This window comes from Pristiophorus japonicus, chromosome 21, assembly GCF_044704955.1.
Source record: "Pristiophorus japonicus isolate sPriJap1 chromosome 21, sPriJap1.hap1, whole genome shotgun sequence".
Taxonomy (NCBI): domain Eukaryota; kingdom Metazoa; phylum Chordata; class Chondrichthyes; family Pristiophoridae; genus Pristiophorus; species Pristiophorus japonicus.
Genome location: NC_091997.1, coordinates 83,828,772 through 83,852,675, shown reverse-complemented (window position 1 = coordinate 83,852,675; position 23,904 = coordinate 83,828,772). Strand labels below are relative to the sequence as shown.

Genomic DNA, 23,904 nt, shown 5'->3' with positions numbered 1-23,904 from the left:
AATTGACTGAGAGTGAATTGACTGAGGGTGAATTGACTGAGAGTTAATTGACTGAGGGTGCATTGACTGAGAATTAAATTACTGAGTGTGAATTATCTCAGGGTGAATTGACTAAGAGTGAATTGACTGAGGGTGAATTGACTGAGGGTGAATTGACTCAGGGTGAATTGAATGAGAGTCAATTGTCTGAGGGTGAATTGACTGAGGATGAATTGACTCAGGGTGAATTGACTGAGAGTGAATTGACTGAGGGTAAATTTACTGAGAGTGAATTGACTGATGATGAATTGACTCAGGGGAATTGACTGAGGGTGAATTGACTGGGAGTGAATTGACTGAGGGTGAATTGACTGAGGATGAATTGACAGAGGATGAATTGAATGAGAGTGAATTGACTGAGGGTGAATTGAATGAGAGTGAATTGACTAGGGTAAAGTTACTGAGAGTGAATTGACTGATGGTGAATTGACTGAGGCTGAATTGACTGAGAGTGAATTGACTGAGGGTGAATTGACTGAGGGTGAATTGACTGAGGGTGAATTGAATGAGAGTGAATTGACTGAGGGTGGAATGACTGAGGGTGAATTAACTGAGGGCGAATTGACTGAGAGTGAATTGTCTAAGAGTGAATTGATTGAGGCTGAATTGACTGAGGGTGAATTGAATGAGAGTGAATTGACTAGGGTAAATTTACTGAGAGTGAATTGACTGATGGTGAATTGACTGAGGCTGAATTGACTGAGAGTGAATTGACTGAGGGTGAATTGACTGAGGGTGAATTGACTGAGGGTGAATTGAATGAGAGTGAATTGACTGAGGGTGGAATGACTGAGGGTGAATTAACTGAGGGCGAATTGACTGAGAGTGAATTGTCTAAGAGTGAATTGATTGAGGCTGAATTGACTGAGGGTGAATTGACTGATAGTAATTGACTGAGAGTGTCTTGTTTGAGGGTGAATTGATTGAGGCTGAATTGACTGAGGGTGAATTGACTGATAGTAATTGAATGAGAGTGTCTTGTTTGAGGGTGAATTGACTGACGGTGAATTGACTGAGGGTGAATTGACTGAGATTGAATTGACTGAGAGTGAATTAACTGAGAGAGAATTGACTGAGATTGAATTGACTGAGGGTGAATTGACTGAGAGTGAATTGGCTGAGAGTGAATTAACTGAGATTGAATTGACTGAGAGTGAATTGACTGAGGGTGAATTGACTGAGGGTGAATTGACTGAGGATCAATTTTCTGAGAGTGAATTGACTGAGGGTGAATTGACTGAGAGTGAATTGACTGAGGGTGAATTGACTGAGGGTGAATTGACTGAGAGTGAATTGACTGAGGGTGAATTGACTGAGTGTGAATTGACTGCGAGTGATTTGACTGAGGGTGAATTGACTGAGATTGAATTGACTGTGGGAGAATTGACTGAGGGAGAATTGACTGCGAGTGAATTGACTGAGGGTGAATTGACTGAGGGTGAATTGACTGAGTTTGAATTGACTTTGGGAGAATTGATGAGTGTCAATTGTCTGTTGGTGAATTGACTGAGAGTGAATTGACTGAGAGAGAATTGACTGAGATTGAATTGACTGAGGGTGAATTGACTGAGGGTCAATTGTCTGAGCGTGAATTGACTGAGATTGAATTGACTGAGGGTGAATTGGCTGAGATAGAATTGACTGAGGATGAATTGACTGAGATTGAATTGACTGAGGGTGAATTGGCTGAGATTGAATTGACTGAGGGTGAATTGACTGAGAGTGAATTGGCTGAGAGTGAATTGACTGAGGGTGAATTGGCTGAGATTGAAATGGCTGAGATTGAATTTACTGATGGTGAATTAACTGACGGTGAATTGACTGACAGTGAATTGACCGAGAGTGAATTGTCAGACAGTGAATTGTCAGAGAGTGAATTGAATGGGGGTGAATTGACTGAGGGTGAATTGACTGCGAGTGAATTGACTGAGGGTGAATTGACTGAGGGTGAATTGACTGAGGATCAATTTTCTGAGAGTGAATTGACTGAGGGTGAATTGACTGAGAGTGAATTGTCTGAGGGTGAATTGACTGAGGGTGAATTGACGGAGAGTGAATTGACTGCGGTTGAATTGACGAAGGATCAATTGTCTGAGGGTGAATTGACTGAGGGTGAATTGACTGAGGGTGAATTGACTTCGTGTGAATTGACTGAGAGTGAATTGACTGAGAGTGAATTGACTGAGGGTGAATTGATTGAGGGTGAATTGACTGAGGGTGAATTGACCGAGAGTGAATTGACTGAGGGTGAATTGACTGAGGGTGAATTGACTGAGAGTTAATTGACTGAGAGTGAATTGACTGAGGGTGAATTGACCGAGAGTGAATTGACTGAGAGTGAATTGACCGAGAGTGAATTGACCGAGAGTGAATTGACTGAGAGTGAATTGACTGAGAGTGAATTGACTGAGGGTGAATTGACTGAGAGTTAATTGACTGAGGGTGCATTGACTGAGAATTAAATTACTGAGTGTGAATTATCTCAGGGTGAATTGACTAAGAGTGAATTGACTGAGGGTGAATTGACTGAGGGTGAATTGACTCAGGGTGAATTGAATGAGAGTCAATTGTCTGAGGGTGAATTGACTGAGGATGAATTGACTCAGGGTGAATTGACTGAGAGTGAATTGACTGAGGGTAAATTTACTGAGAGTGAATTGACTGATGATGAATTGACTCAGGTGAATTGACTGAGGGTGAATTGACTGGGAGTGAATTGACTTATGGTGAATTGACTGAGGCTGAATTGACTGAGGGTGAATTGACTGAGGGTGAATTGACTGAGGATGAATTGAATGAGAGTGAATTGACTGAGGGTGAATTGACTGAAGGTGAATTGACTGAGGCTGAATTGAATGAGAGTGAATTGATTGAGGGTGGAATGACTGAGGGTGAATTAACTGAGGGCGAATTGACTGAGAGTGAATTGACTGAGAGTGAATTGACTGAGAGTGAATTGACTGAGGATGAATTGACTGAGATTGAATTGACTGAGAGTGAATTGACTGAGAGTGAATTGACTGAGGATGAATTGACTGAGATTGAATTGACTGAGGGTGAATTGACTGAGAGTGAATTGGCTGAGAGTGAATTGACTGAGGATGAATTGACTGAGATTGAATTGACGGAGAGTGAATTGACTGAGAGTGAATTGACTGAGGGTGAATTGACTGAGGGTGAATTGACTGAGAGTGAATTGACTGAGGGTGAATTGACTGAGTGTGAATTGACTGCGAGTGATTTGACTGAGGGTGAATTGACTGAGATTGAATTGTTGTGGGAGAATTGACTGAGAGAGAATTGACTGAGATTGAATTGACTGAGGGTGAATTGACTGAGGGTCAATTTTCTGAGGGTGAATTGACTGAGATTGAATTGGCTGAGATTGAATTGACTGAGAGAGAATTGACGGAGATTGAATTGACTGAGGGTGAATTGACTGAGAGTGAATTGGCTGAGAGTGAATTAACTGAGATTGAATTGACTGAGAGTGAATTGACTGAGAGTGAATTGACTGAGGATGAATTGACTGAGATTGAATTGACTGAGGGTGAATTGACTGAGGGTGAATTGACTGAGAGTGAATTGGCTGAGAGTGAATTAACTGAGATTGAATTGTCTCAGAGTGAATTGATTGAGGCTGAATTGACAGAGTGTGAATTGACTGAGAGTGAGTTGTCTGAGAATGAATTGACTGAGGGTGAATTGACTGAGGTTGAATTGACTGATAGTGAATTGACTGAGAGTGTCTTGTTTGAGAGTGAATTGACTGACGGTGAATTGACTGAGGGTGAATTGACTGAGGATCAATTGTCTGCGAGTGAATTGACTGAGGGTGAATTGACTGAGAGTGAATTGACTGAGGGTGAATTGACTGCGAGTGATTTGACTGAGGGTGAATTGACTGAGGGTGAATTGACTGAGTTTGAATTGACTTTGGGAGAATTGATGAGTGTCAATTGTCTGTTGGTGAATTGACTGAGAGTGAATTGACTGAGAGAGAATTGACTGAGATTGAATTGACTGAGGGTGAATTGACTGAGGGTCAATTGTCTGAGCGTGAATTGACTGAGATTGAATTGACTGAGGGTGAATTGGCTGAGATAGAATTGACTGAGGATGAATTGACTGAGATTGAATTGACTGAGGGTGAATTGGCTGAGATTGAATTGACTGAGGGTGAATTGACTGAGAGTGAATTGGCTGAGAGTGAATTGACTGAGGGTGAATTGGCTGAGATTGAAATGGCTGAGATTGAATTTACTGATGGTGAATTAACTGACGGTGAATTGACTGACAGTGAATTGACCGAGAGTGAATTGTCAGACAGTGAATTGTCAGAGAGTGAATTGAATGGGGGTGAATTGACTGAGGGTGAATTGACTGCGAGTGAATTGACTGAGGGTGAATTGACTGAGAGTGAATTGGCTGAGAGTGAATTAACTGAAATTGAATTGACTGAGGGTGAATTGACTGAGGGTGAATTGACTGACAGTGAATTGACTGAGGGTGATTTCACTGAGGGTGAATTGACTGAGTGTCAATTGAATGGTGCTGAATTGACTGAGGGTGAATTGGCACAATCTGAATTGTCTGTGGGTGAATTTACTGAGAGTGAATTAACTGAGGGTGAATTTACTGAAGTGGGAATTGACTGAGGGTGAATTGACCGAGAGTGAATTAACCGAGAGTGAATTGACTGAGGGTGAATTGAGTGAGAGTGAATTGTCTGAGGATGAATTGATTGAGGGTGAATTACCTGAGCGTGAATTTACTGAAGTGGGAATTGACTGAGGGTGAATTGACCGAGAGTGAATTGACTGAGAGTGAATTGACTGAGGGTGAATTGATTGAGGGTGAATTGACTGAGGGTGAATTGACCGAGAGTGAATTGACTGAGCGTGAATTGACTGAGGGTGAATTGACTGAGAGTTAATTGACTGAGAGTGAATTGACTGAGGGTGAATTGACCGAGAGTGAATTGACTGAGAGTGAATTGACCGAGAGTGAATTGACTGAGAGTGAATTGACTGAGGGTGAATTGACTGAGAGTTAATTGACTGAGGGTGCATTGACTGAGAATTAAATTACTGAGTGTGAATTATCTCAGGGTGAATTGACTAAGAGTGAATTGACTGAGGGTGAATTGACTGAGGGTGAATTGACTCAGGGTGAATTGAATGAGAGTCAATTGTCTGAGGGTGAATTGACTGAGGATGAATTGACTCAGGGTGAATTGACTGAGAGTGAATTGACTGAGGGTAAATTTACTGAGAGTGAATTGACTGATGATGAATTGACTCAGGGGAATTGACTGAGGGTGAATTGACTGGGAGTGAATTGACTGAGGGTGAATTGACTGAGGATGAATTGACAGAGGATGAATTGAATGAGAGTGAATTGACTGAGGGTGAATTGAATGAGAGTGAATTGACTAGGGTAAAGTTACTGAGAGTGAATTGACTGATGGTGAATTGACTGAGGCTGAATTGACTGAGAGTGAATTGACTGAGGGTGAATTGACTGAGGGTGAATTGACTGAGGGTGAATTGAATGAGAGTGAATTGACTGAGGGTGGAATGACTGAGGGTGAATTAACTGAGGGCGAATTGACTGAGAGTGAATTGTCTAAGAGTGAATTGATTGAGGCTGAATTGACTGAGGGTGAATTGACTGATAGTAATTGACTGAGAGTGTCTTGTTTGAGGGTGAATTGATTGAGGCTGAATTGACTGAGGGTGAATTGACTGATAGTAATTGACTGAGAGTGTCTTGTTTGAGGGTGAATTGACTGACGGTGAATTGACTGAGGGTGAATTGACTGAGATTGAATTGACTGAGAGTGAATTAACTGAGAGAGAATTGACTGAGATTGAATTGACTGAGGGTGAATTGACTGAGAGTGAATTGGCTGAGAGTGAATTAACTGAGATTGAATTGACTGAGAGTGAATTGACTGAGAGTGAATTGACTGAGATTGAATTGGCTGAGAGTGAATTAACTGAGAGAGAATTGACTGAGATTGAATTGACTGAGGGTGAATTAACTGAGGGTCAATTGACTGAGGGTGAATTGACTGAGAGTGAATTGACTGAGGGTGAATTGACTGAGTGTGAATTGACTGCGAGTGATTTGACTGAGGGTGAATTGACTGAGATTGAATTGACTGTGGGAGAATTGACTGAGAGAGAATTGACTGAGATTGAATTGACTGAAGGTGAATTGACTGAGGGTCAATTGTCTGAGGGTGAATTGACTGAGATTGAATTGGCTGAGAGTGAATTAACTGAGATTGAATTGACTGAGAGTGAATTGACTGAGGGTGAATTGACTGAGAGTGAATTGACTGAGAGTGAATTGACTGAGGATGAATTGACTGAGGGTGAATTGACTGAGAGTGAATTGGCTGAGAGTGAATTAACTGAGATTGAATTGACTGAGAGTGAATTGACTGAGAGTGAATTGACTGAGGATGAATTGACTGAGATTGAATTGACTGATGGTGAATTGACTGAGGGTGAATTGACTGAGAGTGAATTGGCTGAGAGTGAATTAACTGAGATTGAATTGACTGAGAGTGAATTGACTGAGAGTGAATTGACTGAGGATGAATTGACTGAGATTGAATTGACTGAGGGTGAATTGACTGAGAGTGAATTGGCTGAGAGTGAATTGACTGAGGATGAATTGACTGAGATTGAATTGACTGATGGTGAATTGACGGAGAGTGAATTGGCTGAGAGTGAATTGGCTGAGAGTGAGTTCACTGAGATTGAATTGACTGAGAGTGAATTGACTGAGAGTGAATTGACTGAGGGTGCATTGAATGAGAATTAAATTACTGAGTGTGAATTATCTCAGGGTGAATTGACTAAGAGTGAATTGACTGAGGGTGAATTGACTGAGGGTGAATTGACTCAGGGTGAATTGAATGAGAGTCAATTGTCTGAGGGTGAATTGACTGAGGATGAATTGACTCAGGGTGAATTGACTGAGAGTGAATTGACTGAGGGTAAATTTACTGAGAGTGAATTGACTGATGATGAATTGACTCAGGGGAATTGACTGAGGGTGAATTGACTGAGGGTAAATTTACTGAGAGTGAATTGACTGATGATGAATTGACTCAGGGGAATTGACTGGGAGTGAATTGACTAGGGTAAATTTACTGAGAGTGAATTGACTGATGGTGAATTGACTGAGGCTGAATTGACTGAGGGTGAATTGACTGAGGGTGAATTGACTGAGGATGAATTGAATGAGAGTGAATTGACTGAGGGTGAATTGACTGAGGGTGAATTGACTGAGGGTGAATTGAATGAGAGTGAATTGACTGAGGGTGGAATGACTGAGGGTGAATTAACTGAGGGCGAATTGACTGAGAGTGAATTGTCTAAGAGTGAATTGATTGAGGCTGAATTGACTGAGTGTGAATTGACTGAAAGTAATTGACTGAGAGTTTCTTGTTTGAGGGTGAATTGACTGACGGTGAATTGACTGAGGGTGAATTGACTGAGGATCAATTTTCTGAGAGTGAATTGACTGAGGGTGAATTGACTGAGAGTGAATTGACTGAGGGTGAATTGACTGAGGGTGAATTGACTGAGAGTGAATTGACTGAGGGTGAATTGACTGAGTGTGAATTGACTGCGAGTGATTTGACTGAGGGTGAATTGGCTGAGATTGAATTGACTGAGGGTGAATTGACTGAGAGTGAATTGGCTGAGAGTGAATTGACTGAGGGTGAATTGGCTGAGATTGAAATGGCTGAGATTGAATTTACTGATGGTGAATTAACTGACGGTGAATTGACTGACAGTGAATTGACCGAGAGTGAATTGTCAGACAGTGAATTGTCAGAGAGTGAATTGAATGGGGGTGAATTGACTGAGGGTGAATTGACTGCGAGTGAATTGACTGAGGGTGAATTGACTGAGAGTGAATTGGCTGAGAGTGAATTAACTGAGATTGAATTGACTGAGGGTGAATTGACTGAGGGTGAATTGACTGACAGTGAATTGACTGAGGGTGATTTCACTGAGGGTGAATTGACTGAGTGTCAATTGAATGGTGCTGAATTGACTGAGGCTGAATTGGCACATGCTGAATTGTCTGTGGGTGAATTTACTGAGAGTGAATTAACTGAGGGTGAATTTACTGAAGTGGGAATTCACTGAGGGTGAATTGACCGAGAGTGAATTAACCGAGAGTGAATTGACTGAGGGTGAATTGAGTGAGAGTGAATTGTCTGAGGATGAATTGATTGAGGGTGAATTACCTGAGCGTGAATTTACTGAAGTGGGAATTGACTGAGGGTGAATTGACCGAGAGTGAATTGACTGAGAGTGAATTGACTGAGGGTGAATTGATTGAGGGTGAATTGACTGAGGGTGAATTGACCGAGAGTGAATTGACTGAGCGTGAATTGACTGAGGGTGAATTGACTGAGAGTTAATTGACTGAGAGTGAATTGACTGAGGGTGAATTGACCGAGAGTGAATTGACTGAGAGTGAATTGACCGAGAGTGAATTGACTGAGAGTGAATTGACTGAGGGTGAATTGACTGAGAATTAATTGACTGAGGGTGCATTGACTGAGAATTAAATTACTGAGTGTGAATTATCTCAGGGTGAATTGACTAAGAGTGAATTGACTGAGGGTGAATTGACTGAGGGTGAATTGACTCAGGGTGAATTGAATGAGAGTCAATTGTCTGAGGGTGAATTGACTGAGGATGAATTGACTCAGGGTGAATTGACTGAGAGTGAATTGACTGAGGGTAAATTTACTGAGAGTGAATTGACTGATGATGAATTGACTCAGGGGAATTGACTGAGGGTGAATTGACTGGGAGTGAATTGACTGAGGGTGAATTGACTGAGGATGAATTGACTGAAGATGAATTGACTGAGGATGAATTGAATGAGAGTGAATTGACTGAGGGTGAATTGAATGAGAGTGAATTGACTAGGGTAAATTTACTGAGAGTGAATTGACTGATGGTGAATTGACTGAGGCTGAATTGACTGAGAGTGAATTGACTGAGGGTGAATTGACTGAGGGTGAATTGACTGAGGGTGAATTGAATGAGAGTGAATTGACTGATGGTGGAATGACTGAGGGTGAATTAACTGAGGGCGAATTGACTGAGAGTGAATTGTCTAAGAGTGAATTGATTGAGGCTGAATTGATTGAGGGTGAATTGACTGATAGTAATTGACTGAGAGTGTCTTGTTTGACCGTGAATTGACTGAGAGTGAATTGACTGAGGGTGAATTGACTGAGATTGAATTGACTGAGAGTGAATTAACTGAGAGAGAATTGACTGAGATTGAATTGACTGAGGGTGAATTGACTGAGAGTGAATTGGCTGAGAGTGAATTAACTGAGATTGAATTGACTGAGAGTGAATTGACTGAGAGTGAATTGACTGAGATTGAATTGGCTGAGAGTGAATTAACTGAGAGAGAATTGACTGAGATTGAATTGACTGAGGGTGAATTGACTGAGGGTCAATTGACTGAGGGTGAATTGACTGAGAGTGAATTGACTGAGGGTGAATTGACTGAGTGTGAATTGACTGCGAGTGATTTGACTGAGGGTGAATTGACTGAGATTGAATTGACTGTGGGAGAATTGACTGAGAGAGAATTGACTGAGATTGAATTGACTGAGGGTGAATTGACTGAGGGTCAATTGTCTGAGGGTGAATTGACTGAGATTGAATTGGCTGAGAGTGAATTAACTGAGATTGAATTGACTGAGAGTGAATTGACTGAGGGTGAATTGACTGAGAGTGAATTGACTGAGAGTGAATTGACTGAGGATGAATTGACTGAGGGTGAATTGACTGAGAGTGAATTGGCTGAGAGTGAATTAACTGAGATTGAATTGACTGAGAGTGAATTGACTGAGAGTGAATTGACTGAGGATGAATTGACTGAGATTGAATTGACTGAGGGTGAATTGACTGAGAGTGAATTGGCTGAGAGTGAATTGACTGAGGATGAATTGACTGAGATTGAATTGACTGATGGTGAATTGACGGAGAGTGAATTGGCTGAGAGTGAATTGGCTGAGAGTGAGTTGACTGAGATTGAATTGACTGAGAGTGAATTGACTGAGAGTGAATTGACTGAGGGTGCATTGAATGAGAATTAAATTACTGAGTGTGAATTATCTCAGGGTGAATTGACTAAGAGTGAATTGACTGAGGGTGAATTGACTGAGGGTGAATTGACTCAGGGTGAATTGAATGAGAGTCAATTGTCTGAGGGTGAATTGACTGAGGATGAATTGACTCAGGGTGAATTGACTGAGAGTGAATTGACTGAGGGTAAATTTACTGAGAGTGAATTGACTGATGATGAATTGACTCAGGGGAATTGACTGAGGGTGAATTGACTGGGAGTGAATTGACTAGGGTAAATTTACTGAGAGTGAATTGACTGATGGTGAATTGACTGAGGCTGAATTGACTGAGGGTGAATTGACTGAGGGTGAATTGACTGAGGATGAATTGAATGAGAGTGAATTGACTGAGGGTGAATTGACTGAAAGTAATTGACTGAGAGTTTCTTGTTTGAGGGTGAATTGACTGACGGTGAATTGACTGAGGGTGAATTGACTGAGGATCAATTTTCTGAGAGTGAATTGACTGAGGGTGAATTGACTGAGAGTGAATTGACTGAGGGTGAATTGACTGAGGGTGAATTGACTGAGAATGAATTGACTGAGGGTGAATTGACTGAGTGTGAATTGACTGCGAGTGATTTGACTGAGGGTGAATTGGCTGAGATTGAATTGACTGAGGGTGAATTGACTGAGAGTGAATTGGCTGAGAGTGAATTGACTGAGGGTGAATTGGCTGAGATTGAAATGGCTGAGATTGAATTTACTGATGGTGAATTAACTGACGGTGAATTGACTGACAGTGAATTGACCGAGAGTGAATTGTCAGACAGTGAATTGTCAGAGAGTGAATTGAATGGGGGTGAATTGACTGAGGGTGAATTGACTGCGAGTGAATTGACTGAGGGTGAATTGACTGAGAGTGAATTGGCTGAGAGTGAATTAACTGAGATTGAATTGACTGAGGGTGAATTGACTGAGGGTGAATTGACTGACAGTGAATTGACTGAGGGTGATTTCACTGAGGGTGAATTGACTGAGTGTCAATTGAATGGTGCTGAATTGACTGAGGCTGAATTGGCACATGCTGAATTGTCTGTGGGTGAATTTACTGAGAGTGAATTAACTGAGGGTGAATTTACTGAAGTGGGAATTCACTGAGGGTGAATTGACCGAGAGTGAATTAACCGAGAGTGAATTGACTGAGGGTGAATTGAGTGAGAGTGAATTGTCTGAGGATGAATTGATTGAGGGTGAATTACCTGAGCGTGAATTTACTGAAGTGGGAATTGACTGAGGGTGAATTGACCGAGAGTGAATTGACTGAGAGTGAATTGACTGAGGGTGAATTGATTGAGGGTGAATTGACTGAGGGTGAATTGACCGAGAGTGAATTGACTGAGCGTGAATTGACTGAGGGTGAATTGACTGAGAGTTAATTGACTGAGAGTGAATTGACTGAGGGTGAATTGACCGAGAGTGAATTGACTGAGAGTGAATTGACCGAGAGTGAATTGACTGAGAGTGAATTGACTGAGGGTGAATTGACTGAGAGTTAATTGACTGAGGGTGCATTGACTGAGAATTAAATTACTGAGTGTGAATTATCTCAGGGTGAATTGACTAAGAGTGAATTGACTGAGGGTGAATTGACTGAGGGTGAATTGACTCAGGGTGAATTGAATGAGAGTCAATTGTCTGAGGGTGAATTGACTGAGGATGAATTGACTCAGGGTGAATTGACTGAGAGTGAATTGACTGAGGGTAAATTTACTGAGAGTGAATTGACTGATGATGAATTGACTCAGGGGAATTGACTGAGGGTGAATTGACTGGGAGTGAATTGACTGAGGGTGAATTGACTGAGGATGAATTGACTGAAGATGAATTGACTGAGGATGAATTGAATGAGAGTGAATTGACTGAGGGTGAATTGAATGAGAGTGAATTGACTAGGGTAAATTTACTGAGAGTGAATTGACTGATGGTGAATTGACTGAGGCTGAATTGACTGAGAGTGAATTGACTGAGGGTGAATTGACTGAGGGTGAATTGACTGAGGGTGAATTGAATGAGAGTGAATTGACTGAGGGTGGAATGACTGAGGGTGAATTAACTGAGGGCGAATTGACTGAGAGTGAATTGTCTAAGAGTGAATTGATTGAGGCTGAATTGATTGAGGGTGAATTGACTGATAGTAATTGACTGAGAGTGTCTTGTTTGACCGTGAATTGACTGAGAGTGAATTGACTGAGGGTGAATTGACTGAGATTGAATTGACTGAGAGTGAATTAACTGAGAGAGAATTGACTGAGATTGAATTGACTGAGGGTGAATTGACTGAGAGTGAATTGGCTGAGAGTGAATTAACTGAGATTGAATTGACTGAGAGTGAATTGACTGAGAGTGAATTGACTGAGATTGAATTGGCTGAGAGTGAATTAACTGAGAGAGAATTGACTGAGATTGAATTGACTGAGGGTGAATTGACTGAGGGTCAATTGACTGAGGGTGAATTGACTGAGAGTGAATTGACTGAGGGTGAATTGACTGAGTGTGAATTGACTGCGAGTGATTTGACTGAGGGTGAATTGACTGAGATTGAATTGACTGTGGGAGAATTGACTGAGAGAGAATTGACTGAGATTGAATTGACTGAGGGTGAATTGACTGAGGGTCAATTGTCTGAGGGTGAATTGACTGAGATTGAATTGGCTGAGAGTGAATTAACTGAGATTGAATTGACTGAGAGTGAATTGACTGAGGGTGAATTGACTGAGAGTGAATTGACTGAGAGTGAATTGACTGAGGATGAATTGACTGAGGGTGAATTGACTGAGAGTGAATTGGCTGAGAGTGAATTAACTGAGATTGAATTGACTGAGAGTGAATTGACTGAGAGTGAATTGACTGAGGATGAATTGACTGAGATTGAATTGACTGATGGTGAATTGACTGAGGGTGAATTGACTGAGAGTGAATTGGCTGAGAGTGAATTAACTGAGATTGAATTGACTGAGAGTGAATTGACTGAGAGTGAATTGACTGAGGATGAATTGACTGAGATTGAATTGACTGAGGGTGAATTGACTGAGAGTGAATTGGCTGAGAGTGAATTGACTGAGGATGAATTGACTGAGATTGAATTGACTGATGGTGAATTGACGGAGAGTGAATTGGCTGAGAGTGAATTGGCTGAGAGTGAGTTGACTGAGATTGAATTGACTGAGAGTGAATTGACTGAGAGTGAATTGACTGAGGGTGCATTGAATGAGAATTAAATTACTGAGTGTGAATTATCTCAGGGTGAATTGACTAAGAGTGAATTGACTGAGGGTGAATTGACTGAGGGTGAATTGACTCAGGGTGAATTGAATGAGAGTCAATTGTCTGAGGGTGAATTGACTGAGGATGAATTGACTCAGGGTGAATTGACTGAGAGTGAATTGACTGAGGGTAAATTTACTGAGAGTGAATTGACTGATGATGAATTGACTCAGGGGAATTGACTGAGGGTGAATTGACTGGGAGTGAATTGACTAGGGTAAATTTACTGAGAGTGAATTGACTGATGGTGAATTGACTGAGGCTGAATTGACTGAGGGTGAATTGACTGAGGGTGAATTGACTGAGGATGAATTGAATGAGAGTGAATTGACTGAGGGTGAATTGACTGAGGGTGAATTGACTGAGGGTGAATTGAATGAGAGTGAATTGACTGAGGGTGGAATGACTGAGGGTGAATTAACTGAGGGCGAATTGACTGAGAGTGAATTGTCTAAGAGTGAATTGATTGAGGCTGAATTGACTGAGTGTGAATTGACTGAAAGTAATTGACTGAGAGTTTCTTGAGTGAGGGTGAATTGACTGACGGTGAATTGACTGAGGGTGAATTGACTGAGGATCAATTTTCTGAGAGTGAATTGACTGAGGGTGAATTGACTGAGAGTGAATTGACTGAGGGTGAATTGACTGAGGGTGAATTGACTGACAGTGAATTGACTGAGGGTGAATTGACTGAGTGTGAATTGACTGCGAGTGATTTGACTGAGGGTGAATTGACTGAGATTGAATTGACTGTGGGAGAATTGACTGAGGGAGAATAGACTGAGATTGAATTGACTGAGTGTGAATTGACTGAGGGTCAATTGTCTGAGGGTGAATTGACTGAGATTGAATTGGCTGAGATTGAATTGACTGAGAGAGAATTGACGGAGATTGAATTGACTGAGGGTGAATTGACTGAGAGTGAATTGGCTGAGAGTGAATTAACTGAGATTGAATTGACTGAGAGTGAATTGACTGAGGGTGAATTGACTGAGAGTGAATTGGCTGAGAGTGAATTGACTGAGGATGAATTGACTGAGATTGAATTGACTGATGGTGAATTGACGGAGAGTGAATTGGCTGAGAGTGAATTGGCTGAGAGTGAGTTGACTGAGATTGAATTGACTGAGAGTGAATTGACTGAGAGTGAATTGACTGAGGATGAATTGACTGAGATTGAATTGACTGAGGGTGAATTGACGGAGAGTGAATTGGCTGAGAGTGAATTGGCTGAGAGTGAGTTGACTGAGATTGAATTGACTGAGAGTGAATTGACTGAGAGTGAATTGGCTGAGAGTGAATTGACTGAAATTGAATTGACTGAGATTGAATTGACTGAGAGTGAATTGACTGAGAGTGAATTGACTGAGAGTGAATTTACTGAGGGAGAATTGACTGAGGGTGAATTGGCTGAGGGAGAATTGACTGAGAGTGAATTGACTGAGGGTGAATTGACTGAGAGTGAATTGACTGAGAGAGAACTAACTGAGATTGAATTGACTGAGTGTGAATTGACTGAGGGTCAATTGTCTTAGGGTGAATTGACTGAGATTGAATTGACTGAGGGTGAATTGGCTGAGTTTGAAATGACTGACGATGAATTGACTGAGATTCAATTAACTGACGGTGAATTGACTGAGAGTGAATTGGCTGAGAGTGAATTAACTGAGGAATTGACTGAGATTGAATTGACTGAGAGTGAATTGATTGAGAGTGAATTGACTGAGGGTGAATTGGCTGAGATTGAAATGGCTGAGATTGAATTGACTGATGGTGAATTAACTGAGGGTGAATTGACTGAGAGTGAATTTTCTGAGGGTGAATTGACTGAGGGTGCACTGACTGAGAGTGTCCTGTCTGAGGGAGAATTGACTGAGGATGAATTGACTGAGGCTGAATTGACTGAGGGTGGAATGACTGAGGGTGAATTAACTGAGGGCGAATTGACTGAGAGTGAATTGTCTAAGAGTGAATTGATTGAGGCTGAATTGACTGAGGGTGAATTGACTGATAGTGAATTGACTGAGAGTGTCTTGTTTGAGGGTGAATTGACTGACGGTGAATTGACTGAGGGTGAATTGACTGAGGATCAATTTTCTGAGAGTGACTTGACTGAGGGTGAATTGACTGAGGGTGAATTGACTGAGAGTGAATTGACTGAGGGTGAATTGACTGATGGTGAATTGACTGAGAGTGAATTGACTGAGGGTGAATTGACTGAGTGTGAATTGACTGCGAGTGATTTGACTGAGGGTGAATTGACTGAGATTGAATTGACTGTGGGAGAATTGACTGAGAGAGAATTGACTGAGATTGAATTGACTGAGGGTGAATTGACTGAGGGTCAATTGTCTGAGGGTGAATTGACTGAGATTGAATTGGCTGAGATTGAATTGACTGAGAGAGAATTGACTGAGATTGAATTGACTGAGGGTGAATTGACTGAGAGTGAATTGGCTGAGAGTGAATTAACTGAGATTGAATTGGCTGAGGAAGAATTGACTGAGAGTGAATTGACTGAGGGTGAATTGACTGAGTGTGAATTGACTGAAGGTCAATTGTCTTAGGGTGAATTGACTGAGATTGAATTGACTGAGGGTGAATTGGCTGAGTTTGAAATGACTGAGGATGAATTGACTGAGATTCAATTAACTGACGGTGAATTGACTGAGAGAGAATTGACTGAGATTGAATTGACTGAGGGTGAATTGACTGAGAGTGAATTGGCTGAGAGTGAATTAACTGAGATTGAATTGACTGAGGGTGAATTGACTGAGAGTGTCTTGTCTGAGGGTGAATTGACTGAGGGTGAATTGACTGAGGGTGAATTGACTGAGAATGTCTTGTCTGAGGGTGAATTGACTGAGGATGAATTGACTGAGAGTGAATTGACTGAGAGTGAATTGACTGAGGATGAATTGACTGAGAGTGAATTGGCTGAGAGTGAATTAACTGAGATTGAATTGACTGAGGGTGAATTGACTGAGGGTGAATTGACTGAATGAATTGACTGAGGATGAATTGACTGAGATTGAATTAACTGAGAGTGAATTGGCTGAGAGTGAATTGACTGAGAGTGAATTGACTGAGAGTGAATTGACTGAGATTGAATTGACTGAGAGTGAATTGACTGAGAGTGAATTGGCTGAGAGTGAATTGAGTGAGATTGTATTGACTGAGGGTGAATTGACTGGGAGTGAATTGACCCGGGTAAATTTACTGAGAGTGAATTGACTGATGGTGAATTGACTGAGGCTGAATTGACAGAGTGTAAATTGACTGAGAGTGAGTTGTCTGAGGGTGAATTGACTGAGGGTGAATTGACTGAGGTGAATTGACTGAATGAATTGACTGAGGATGAATTGACTGAGATTGAATTAACTGAGAGTGAATTGGCTGAGAGTGAATTGACTGAGAGTGAATTGACTGAGAGTGAATTGACTGAGATTGAATTGACTGAGAGTGAATTGACTGAGAGTGAATTGGCTGAGAGTGAATTGAGTGAGATTGTATTGACTGAGGGTGAATTGACTGGGAGTGAATTGACCCGGGTAAATTTACTGAGAGTGAATTGACTGATGGTGAATTGACTGAGGGTGATTTCACTGAGGGTGAATTGACTGAGTGTCAATTAAATGGGGGTGAATTGACTGAGGGTGAATTGGCTCATGCTGAATTGTCTGTGGGTGAATTGAATGAGAGTGAATTAACTGAGGGTGAATTGACTGAGGGTGAATTGTCTGAGGGTGACTTGACTGAGAGTGAATTGACTGAAGGTGAATAGACTGAGAGTGAATTGATTGAGGGTGAATTGTCTGAGGATGAATTGATTGAGGGTGAATTATCTGAGCGTGAATTTACTGAAGTGGGAATTGACTGAGGGTGAATTGACCGAGAGTGAATTGACCGAGAGTGAATTGACTGAGAGTGAATGGACTGAGGGTGAATTGACTGAGAGTGAATTGACTGAGGATGAATTGACTCAGGATGATTTAAATGAGAGTCAATTGTCTGAGGGTGAATTGACTGAGGATGAATTGACTCAGGGTGAATTGAATGAGAGTCAATTGTCTGAGGGTGAATTGACTGAGGATGAATTGACTCAGGGTGAATTGACTGAGAGTGTCTTGGTTGAGGGTGAATTGACTGAGGGTGAATCGACTGCGAGTGATTTGACTGAGGGTGACTTGACTGAGGGTGAATTGATTGAGTTTGAATTGACTGTGGGAGAATTGACTGAGTGAATTGACTGAGGGTGAATTGACTGAGGTTGAATTGACTGAGTGTCAATTGTCTGAGGGTGAATTGACTGAGAGTGAATTGACAGAGAGAATTGACTGAGATTGAATTGACTGATGGTGAATTGACTGAGGGTCAATTGTCTGAGGGTGAATTGACTGAGATTGAATTGACTGAGGGTGAATTGGCTGAGTTTGAATTGACTGAGGATGAATTGACTGAGAGTGAATTGACTGAGAGTGAATTGACTGAGGGTGAATTGGCTGAGATTGAAATGGCAGAGATTGAATTGACTGATGGTGAATTAACTGAGGGTGAATTGACTGAGAGTGAATTGTCTGAGGGTGAATTGACTGAGTGTGCACTGACTGAGAGTGTCCTGTCTGAGGGAGAATTGACTGAGGATGAATTGACTGACAGTGAATTTGACTGACAGTGAATTGACTGCGAGTGATTTGACTGAGGGTGAATTGACTGAGATTGAATTGACTGTGGGAGAATTGACTGAGAGAGAATTGACTGAGATTGAATAGACTGAGGGTGAATTGACTGAGGGTCAATTGTCTGAGGGTGAATTGACTGAGATTGAATTGGCTGAGATTGAATTGACTGCGAGTGATTTGACTGAGGGTGAATTGACTGAGATTGAATTGACTGTGGGAGAATTGACTGAGAGAGAATTGACTGAGCTTGAATTGACTGAGGGTGAATTGACTGAGGGTCAATTGTCTGAGGGTGAATTGACTGAGATTGAATTGGCTGAGATTGAATTGACTGAGAGAGAATTGACTGAGATTGAATTGACTGAGGATGAATTGACTGAGAGTGAATTGGCTGAGAGTGAATTAACTGAGATTGAATTGACTGAGAGTGAATTGACTGAGAGTGAATTGACTGAGGATGAATTGACTGAGATTGAATTGACTGAGGGTGAATTGACTGAGGGTGAATTGACTGCGAGTGATTTGACTGAGAGTGAATTGACTGAGATTGAATTGACTGTGGGAGAATTGACTGAGAGAGAATTGACTGAGATTGAATTGACTGAGGGTGAATTGACTGAGGGTCAATTGTCTGAGGGTGAATTGACTGAGATTGAATTGGCTGAGATTGAATTGACTGCGAGTGATTTGACTGAGGGTGAATTGACTGAGATTGAATTGACTGAGGGTGAATTGACTGAAGGTGAATTGACTGAGAGTGAATTGGCTGAGAGTGAATTAACTGAGATTGAATTGACTGAGAGTGAATTGACTGAGAGTGAATTGACTGAGGATGAATTGACTGAGATTGAATTGACTGAGGGTGAATTGACTGAGAGTGAATTGGCTGAGAGTGAATTGACTGAGGATGAATTGACTGAGATTGAATTGACTGAGGGTGAATTGACAGAGAGTGAATTGGCTGAGAGTGAATTGGCTGAGAGTGAATTGACTGAGATTGAATTGACTGAGAGTGAATTGACTGAGAGTGAATTGGCTGAGAGTGAATTGACTGAAATTGAATTGACTGAGATTGAATTGACTGAGAGTGAATTGACTGAGAGTGAATTGACGGAGAGTGAATTGGCTGAGGGAGAATTGACTGAGGGTGAATTGGCTGAGGGAGAATTGACTGAGAGTGAATTGACTGAGGGTGAATTGACTGAGTGTGAATTGACTGAGGGTCAATTGTCTTAGGGTGAATTGACTGAGATTGAATTGACTGAGGGTGAATTGGCTGAGTTTGAAATGACTGAGGTTGAATTGACTGAGATTCAATTAACTGACGGTGAATTGACTGAGAGTGAATTGGCTGAGAGTGAATTAACTGAGGAATTGGCTGAGATTGAATTGACTGAGAGAGAATTGACTGAGATTGAATTGACTGAGGGTGAATTGACTGAGAGTGAATTGGCTGAGAGTGAATTAACTGAGATTGAATTGACTGTGGTTGAATTGACTGAGAGTGTCTTGTCTGAGGGTGAATTGACTGAGGGTGAATTAACTGAGGGTGAATTGACTGAGAGTGTCTTGTCTGAGGGTGAATTGACTGAGGATGAATTGACTGAGAGTGAATTGACTGAGAGTGAATTGACTGAGGATGAATTGACTGAGAGTGAATTGGCTGAGAGTGAATTAACTGAGATTGAATTGACTGAGGGTGAATTGACTGAGGGTGAATTGACTGAATGAATTGACTGAGGATGAATTGACTGAGATTGAATTAACTGAGAGTGAATTGGCTGAGAGTGAATTGACTGAGAGTGAATTGACTGAGAGTGAATTGACTGAGATTGAATTGACTGAGAGTGAATTGACTGAGAGTGAATTGGCTGAGAGTGAATTGACTGAGATTGTATTGACTGAGGGTGAATTGACTGGGAGTGAATTGACCCGGGTAAATTTACTGAGAGTGAATTGACTGATGGTGAATTGACTGAGGCTGAATTGACTGACAGTGAATTGACTGAGGGTGATTTCACTGAGGGTGAATTGACTGAGTGTCAATTAAATGGGGGTGAATTGACTGAGGGTGAATTGGCTCATGCTGAATTGTCTGTGGGTGAATTGAATGAGAGTGAATTAACTGAGGGTGAATTGACTGAGGGTGAATTGTCTGAGGGTGACTTGACTGAGAGTGAATTGACTGAAGGTGAATAGACTGAGAGTGAATTGTCTGAGAGTGAATTGACTGAAGGTGAATAGACTGAGAGTGAATTGATTGAGGGTGAATTGTCTGAGGATGAAATGATTGAGGGTGAATTATCTGAGCGTGAATTTACTGAAGTGGGAATTGACTGAGGGTGAATTGACCGAGAGTGAATTGACCGAGAGTGAATTGACTGAGGGTGAATTGACTGAGAGTGAATGGACTGAGGGTGAATTGACTGAGAGTGAATTGACCGAGGATGAATTGACTCAGGATGAATTAAATGAGAGTCAATTGTCTGAGGGTGAATTGACTGAGGATGAATTGACTCAGGGTGAATTGACTAAGAGTGAATTGACTGAGGGTGAATTGACTCAGGATGAATTGAATGAGAGTCAATTGTCTGAGGGTGAATTGACGGAGGATGAATTGACTCAGGGTGAATTGACTGAGAGTGTCTTGGTTGAGGGTGAATTGACAGAGGGTGAATTGACTGCGAGTGATTTGACTGAGGGTGAATTGACTGAGGGTGAATTGATTGAGTTTGAATTGACTGTGGGAGAATTGACTGATGAATTGACTGAGGGTGAATTGACAGAGGTTGAATTGACTGAGTGTCAATTGTCTGAGGGTGAATTGACTGAGAGTGAATTGACAGAGAGAATTGACTGAGATTGAATTGACTGATGGTGAATTGACTGAGGGTCAATTGTCTGAGGGTGAATTGACTGAGATTGAATTGACTGAGGGTGAATTGGCTGAGTTTGAATTGACTGAGGATGAATTGACTGAGAGTGAATTGACTGAGAGTGAATTGACTGAGGGTGAATTGGCTGAGATTGAAATGGCAGAGATTGAATTGACTGATGGTGAATTAACTGAGGGTGAATTGACTGAGAGTGAATTTTCTGAGGGTGAATTGACTGAGTGTGCACTGACTGAGAGTGTCCTGTCTGAGGGAGAATTGACTGAGGATGAATTGACTGACAGTGAATTGACTGACAGTGAATTGAATGCGAGTGATTTGACTGAGGGTGAATTGACTGAGATTGAATTGACTGTGGGAGAATTGACTGACAGAGAATTGACTGAGATTGAATTGACTGAGAGTGAATTGATTGAGAGTGAATTGGCTGAGAGTGAATTGGCTGAGAGTGAATTAGCTGAGAGTGAATTGACTGAGGATGAATTTAATGAGATTGAATTGACTGAGAGTGAATTGACTGAGATTGAATTGACTGAGGGTGAATTGGCTGAGATTGAATTGGCTGAGATTGAATTGACAGAGAGAATTGACTGAGATTGAATTGACTGAGGGTGAATTGACTGAGAGTGAATTGACTGAGGATGAATTGACTGAGATTGAATTGACTGAGGGTGAATTGACTGAGGGTGAATTGACTGAGAGTGAATAGGCTGAGAGTGAATTAACTGAGATTGAATTGACTGAGAGTGAATTGACTGAGGATGAATTGACTGAGATTGAATTGACTGAGGGTGAATTGACTGAGAGTGAATTGGCTGAGAGTGAATTGACTGAGGATGAATTGACTGAGATTGAATTGACTGAGGGTGAATTGACGGAGAGTCAATTGGCTGAGAGTGAATTGACTGAGAGTGAATTGACTGAGATTGAATTGACTGAGAGTGAATTGACTGAGAGTGAATTGGCTGAGAGTGAATTGACTGAAATTGAATTGACTGAGATTGAATTGACTGAGAGTGAATTGACTGAGAGTGAATTGACTGAGAGTGAATTGGCTGAGGGAGAATTGACTGAGGGTGAATTGGCTGAGGGAGAATTGACTGAGAGTGAATTGGCTGAGGGTGAATTGACTGAGAGTGAATTGACTGAGAGAGAACTAACTGAGAATGAATTGACTGACTGTGAATTGACTGAGGGTCAATTGTCTTAGGGTGAATTGACTGAGATTGAATTGACTGAGGGTGAATTGGCTGAGTTTGAAATGACTGAGGATGAATTGACTGAGATTCAATTAACTGACGGTGAATTGACTGAGAGTGAATTGGCTGAGAGTGAATTAACTGAGGAATTGACTGAGATTGAATTGACTGAGAGTGAATTGATTGAGAGTGAATTGACTGAGGGTGAATTGGCTGAGATTGAAATGGCTGAGATTGAATTGACTGATGGTGAATTAACTGAGGGTGAATTGACTGAGAGTGAATTGTCTGAGGGTGAATTGACTGAGTGTGCACTGACTGAGAGTGTCCTGTCTGAGGGAGAATTGACTGAGGATGAATTGACTGACAGTGAATTGACTGACAGTGAATTGAATGCGAGTGATTTGACTGAGGGTGAATTGACTGAGATTGAATTGACTGTGGGAGAATTGACTGAGATTGAATTGACTGAGAGTGAATTGGCTGAGAGTGAATTGGCTGAGAGTGAATTAGCTGAGAGTGAATTGACTGAGGATGAATTTAATGAGATTGAATTGACTGAGAGTGAATTGACTGAGATTGAATTGGCTGAGATTGAATTGACAGAGAGAATTGACTGAGATTGAATTGACTGAGGGTGAATTGACTGAGAGTGAATTGACTGAGGATGAATTTAATGAGATTGAATTGACTGAGAGTGAATTGACTGAGATTGAATTGACTGAGAGTGAATTGACTGAGGATGAATTGACTGAGATTGAATTGACTGAGGGTGAATTGACTGAGAGTGAATTGGCTGAGAGTGAATTGACTGAGAGTGAATTGACTGAGATTGAATTGACTGAGAGTGAATTGACTGAGAGTGAATTGGCTGAGAGTGAATTGACTGAAATTGAATTGACTGAGATTGAATTGACTGAGAGTGAATTGACTGAGAGTGAATTGACTGAGAGTGAATTGGCTGAGGGAGAATTGACTGAGGGTGAATTGGCTGAGGGAGAATTGACTGAGAGTGAATTGGCTGAGGGTGAATTGACTGAGAGTGAATTGACTGAGAGAGAACTAACTGAGATTGAATTGACTGACTGTGAATTGACTGAGGGTCAATTGTCTTAGGGTGAATTGACTGAGATTGAATTGACTGAGGGTGAATTGGCTGAGTTTGAAATGACTGAGGATGAATTGACTGAGATTCAATTAACTGACGGTGAATTGACTGAGAGTGAATTGGCTGAGAGTGAATTAACTGAGGAATTGACTGAGATTGAATTGACTGAGAGTGAATTGATTGAGAGTGAATTGACTGAGGGTGAATTGGCTGAGATTGAAATGGCTGAGATTGAATTGACTGATGGTGAATTAACTGAGGGTGAATTGACTGAGAGTGAATTTTCTGAGGGTGAATTGACTGAGAGTGCACTGACTTAGAGTGTCCTGTCTGAGGGATAATTGACTGAGGATGAATTGACTGACAGTGAATTGACTGAAATTGAATTGACTGAGATTGAATTGACTGAGAGTGAATTGACTGAGAGTGAATTGACTGAGAGTGAATTGGCTGAGGGAGAATTGACAGAGGGTGAATTGGCTGAGGGAGAATTGACTGAGAGTGAATTGACTGAGAGTGAATT

The 23,904-nt window shown here is 41.4% G+C and overlaps 1 protein-coding gene across 1 annotated transcript in view; it reads left to right on the top strand.

Moving 5' to 3' along the window:
• LOC139233562 (uncharacterized protein in mobD 3'region-like) overlaps positions 1-23,904 on the top strand; it is a 37,564-nt gene that overhangs the window by 4,612 nt on the left and 9,048 nt on the right. Inside the window, exons 2-3 of the mRNA XM_070863964.1 lie at positions 1,421-1,536; positions 20,507-20,702. Coding sequence (XP_070720065.1) covers positions 1,421-1,536; positions 20,507-20,702 — 312 coding nt within the window. The remainder of the gene's footprint in view (positions 1-1,420; positions 1,537-20,506; positions 20,703-23,904) is intronic.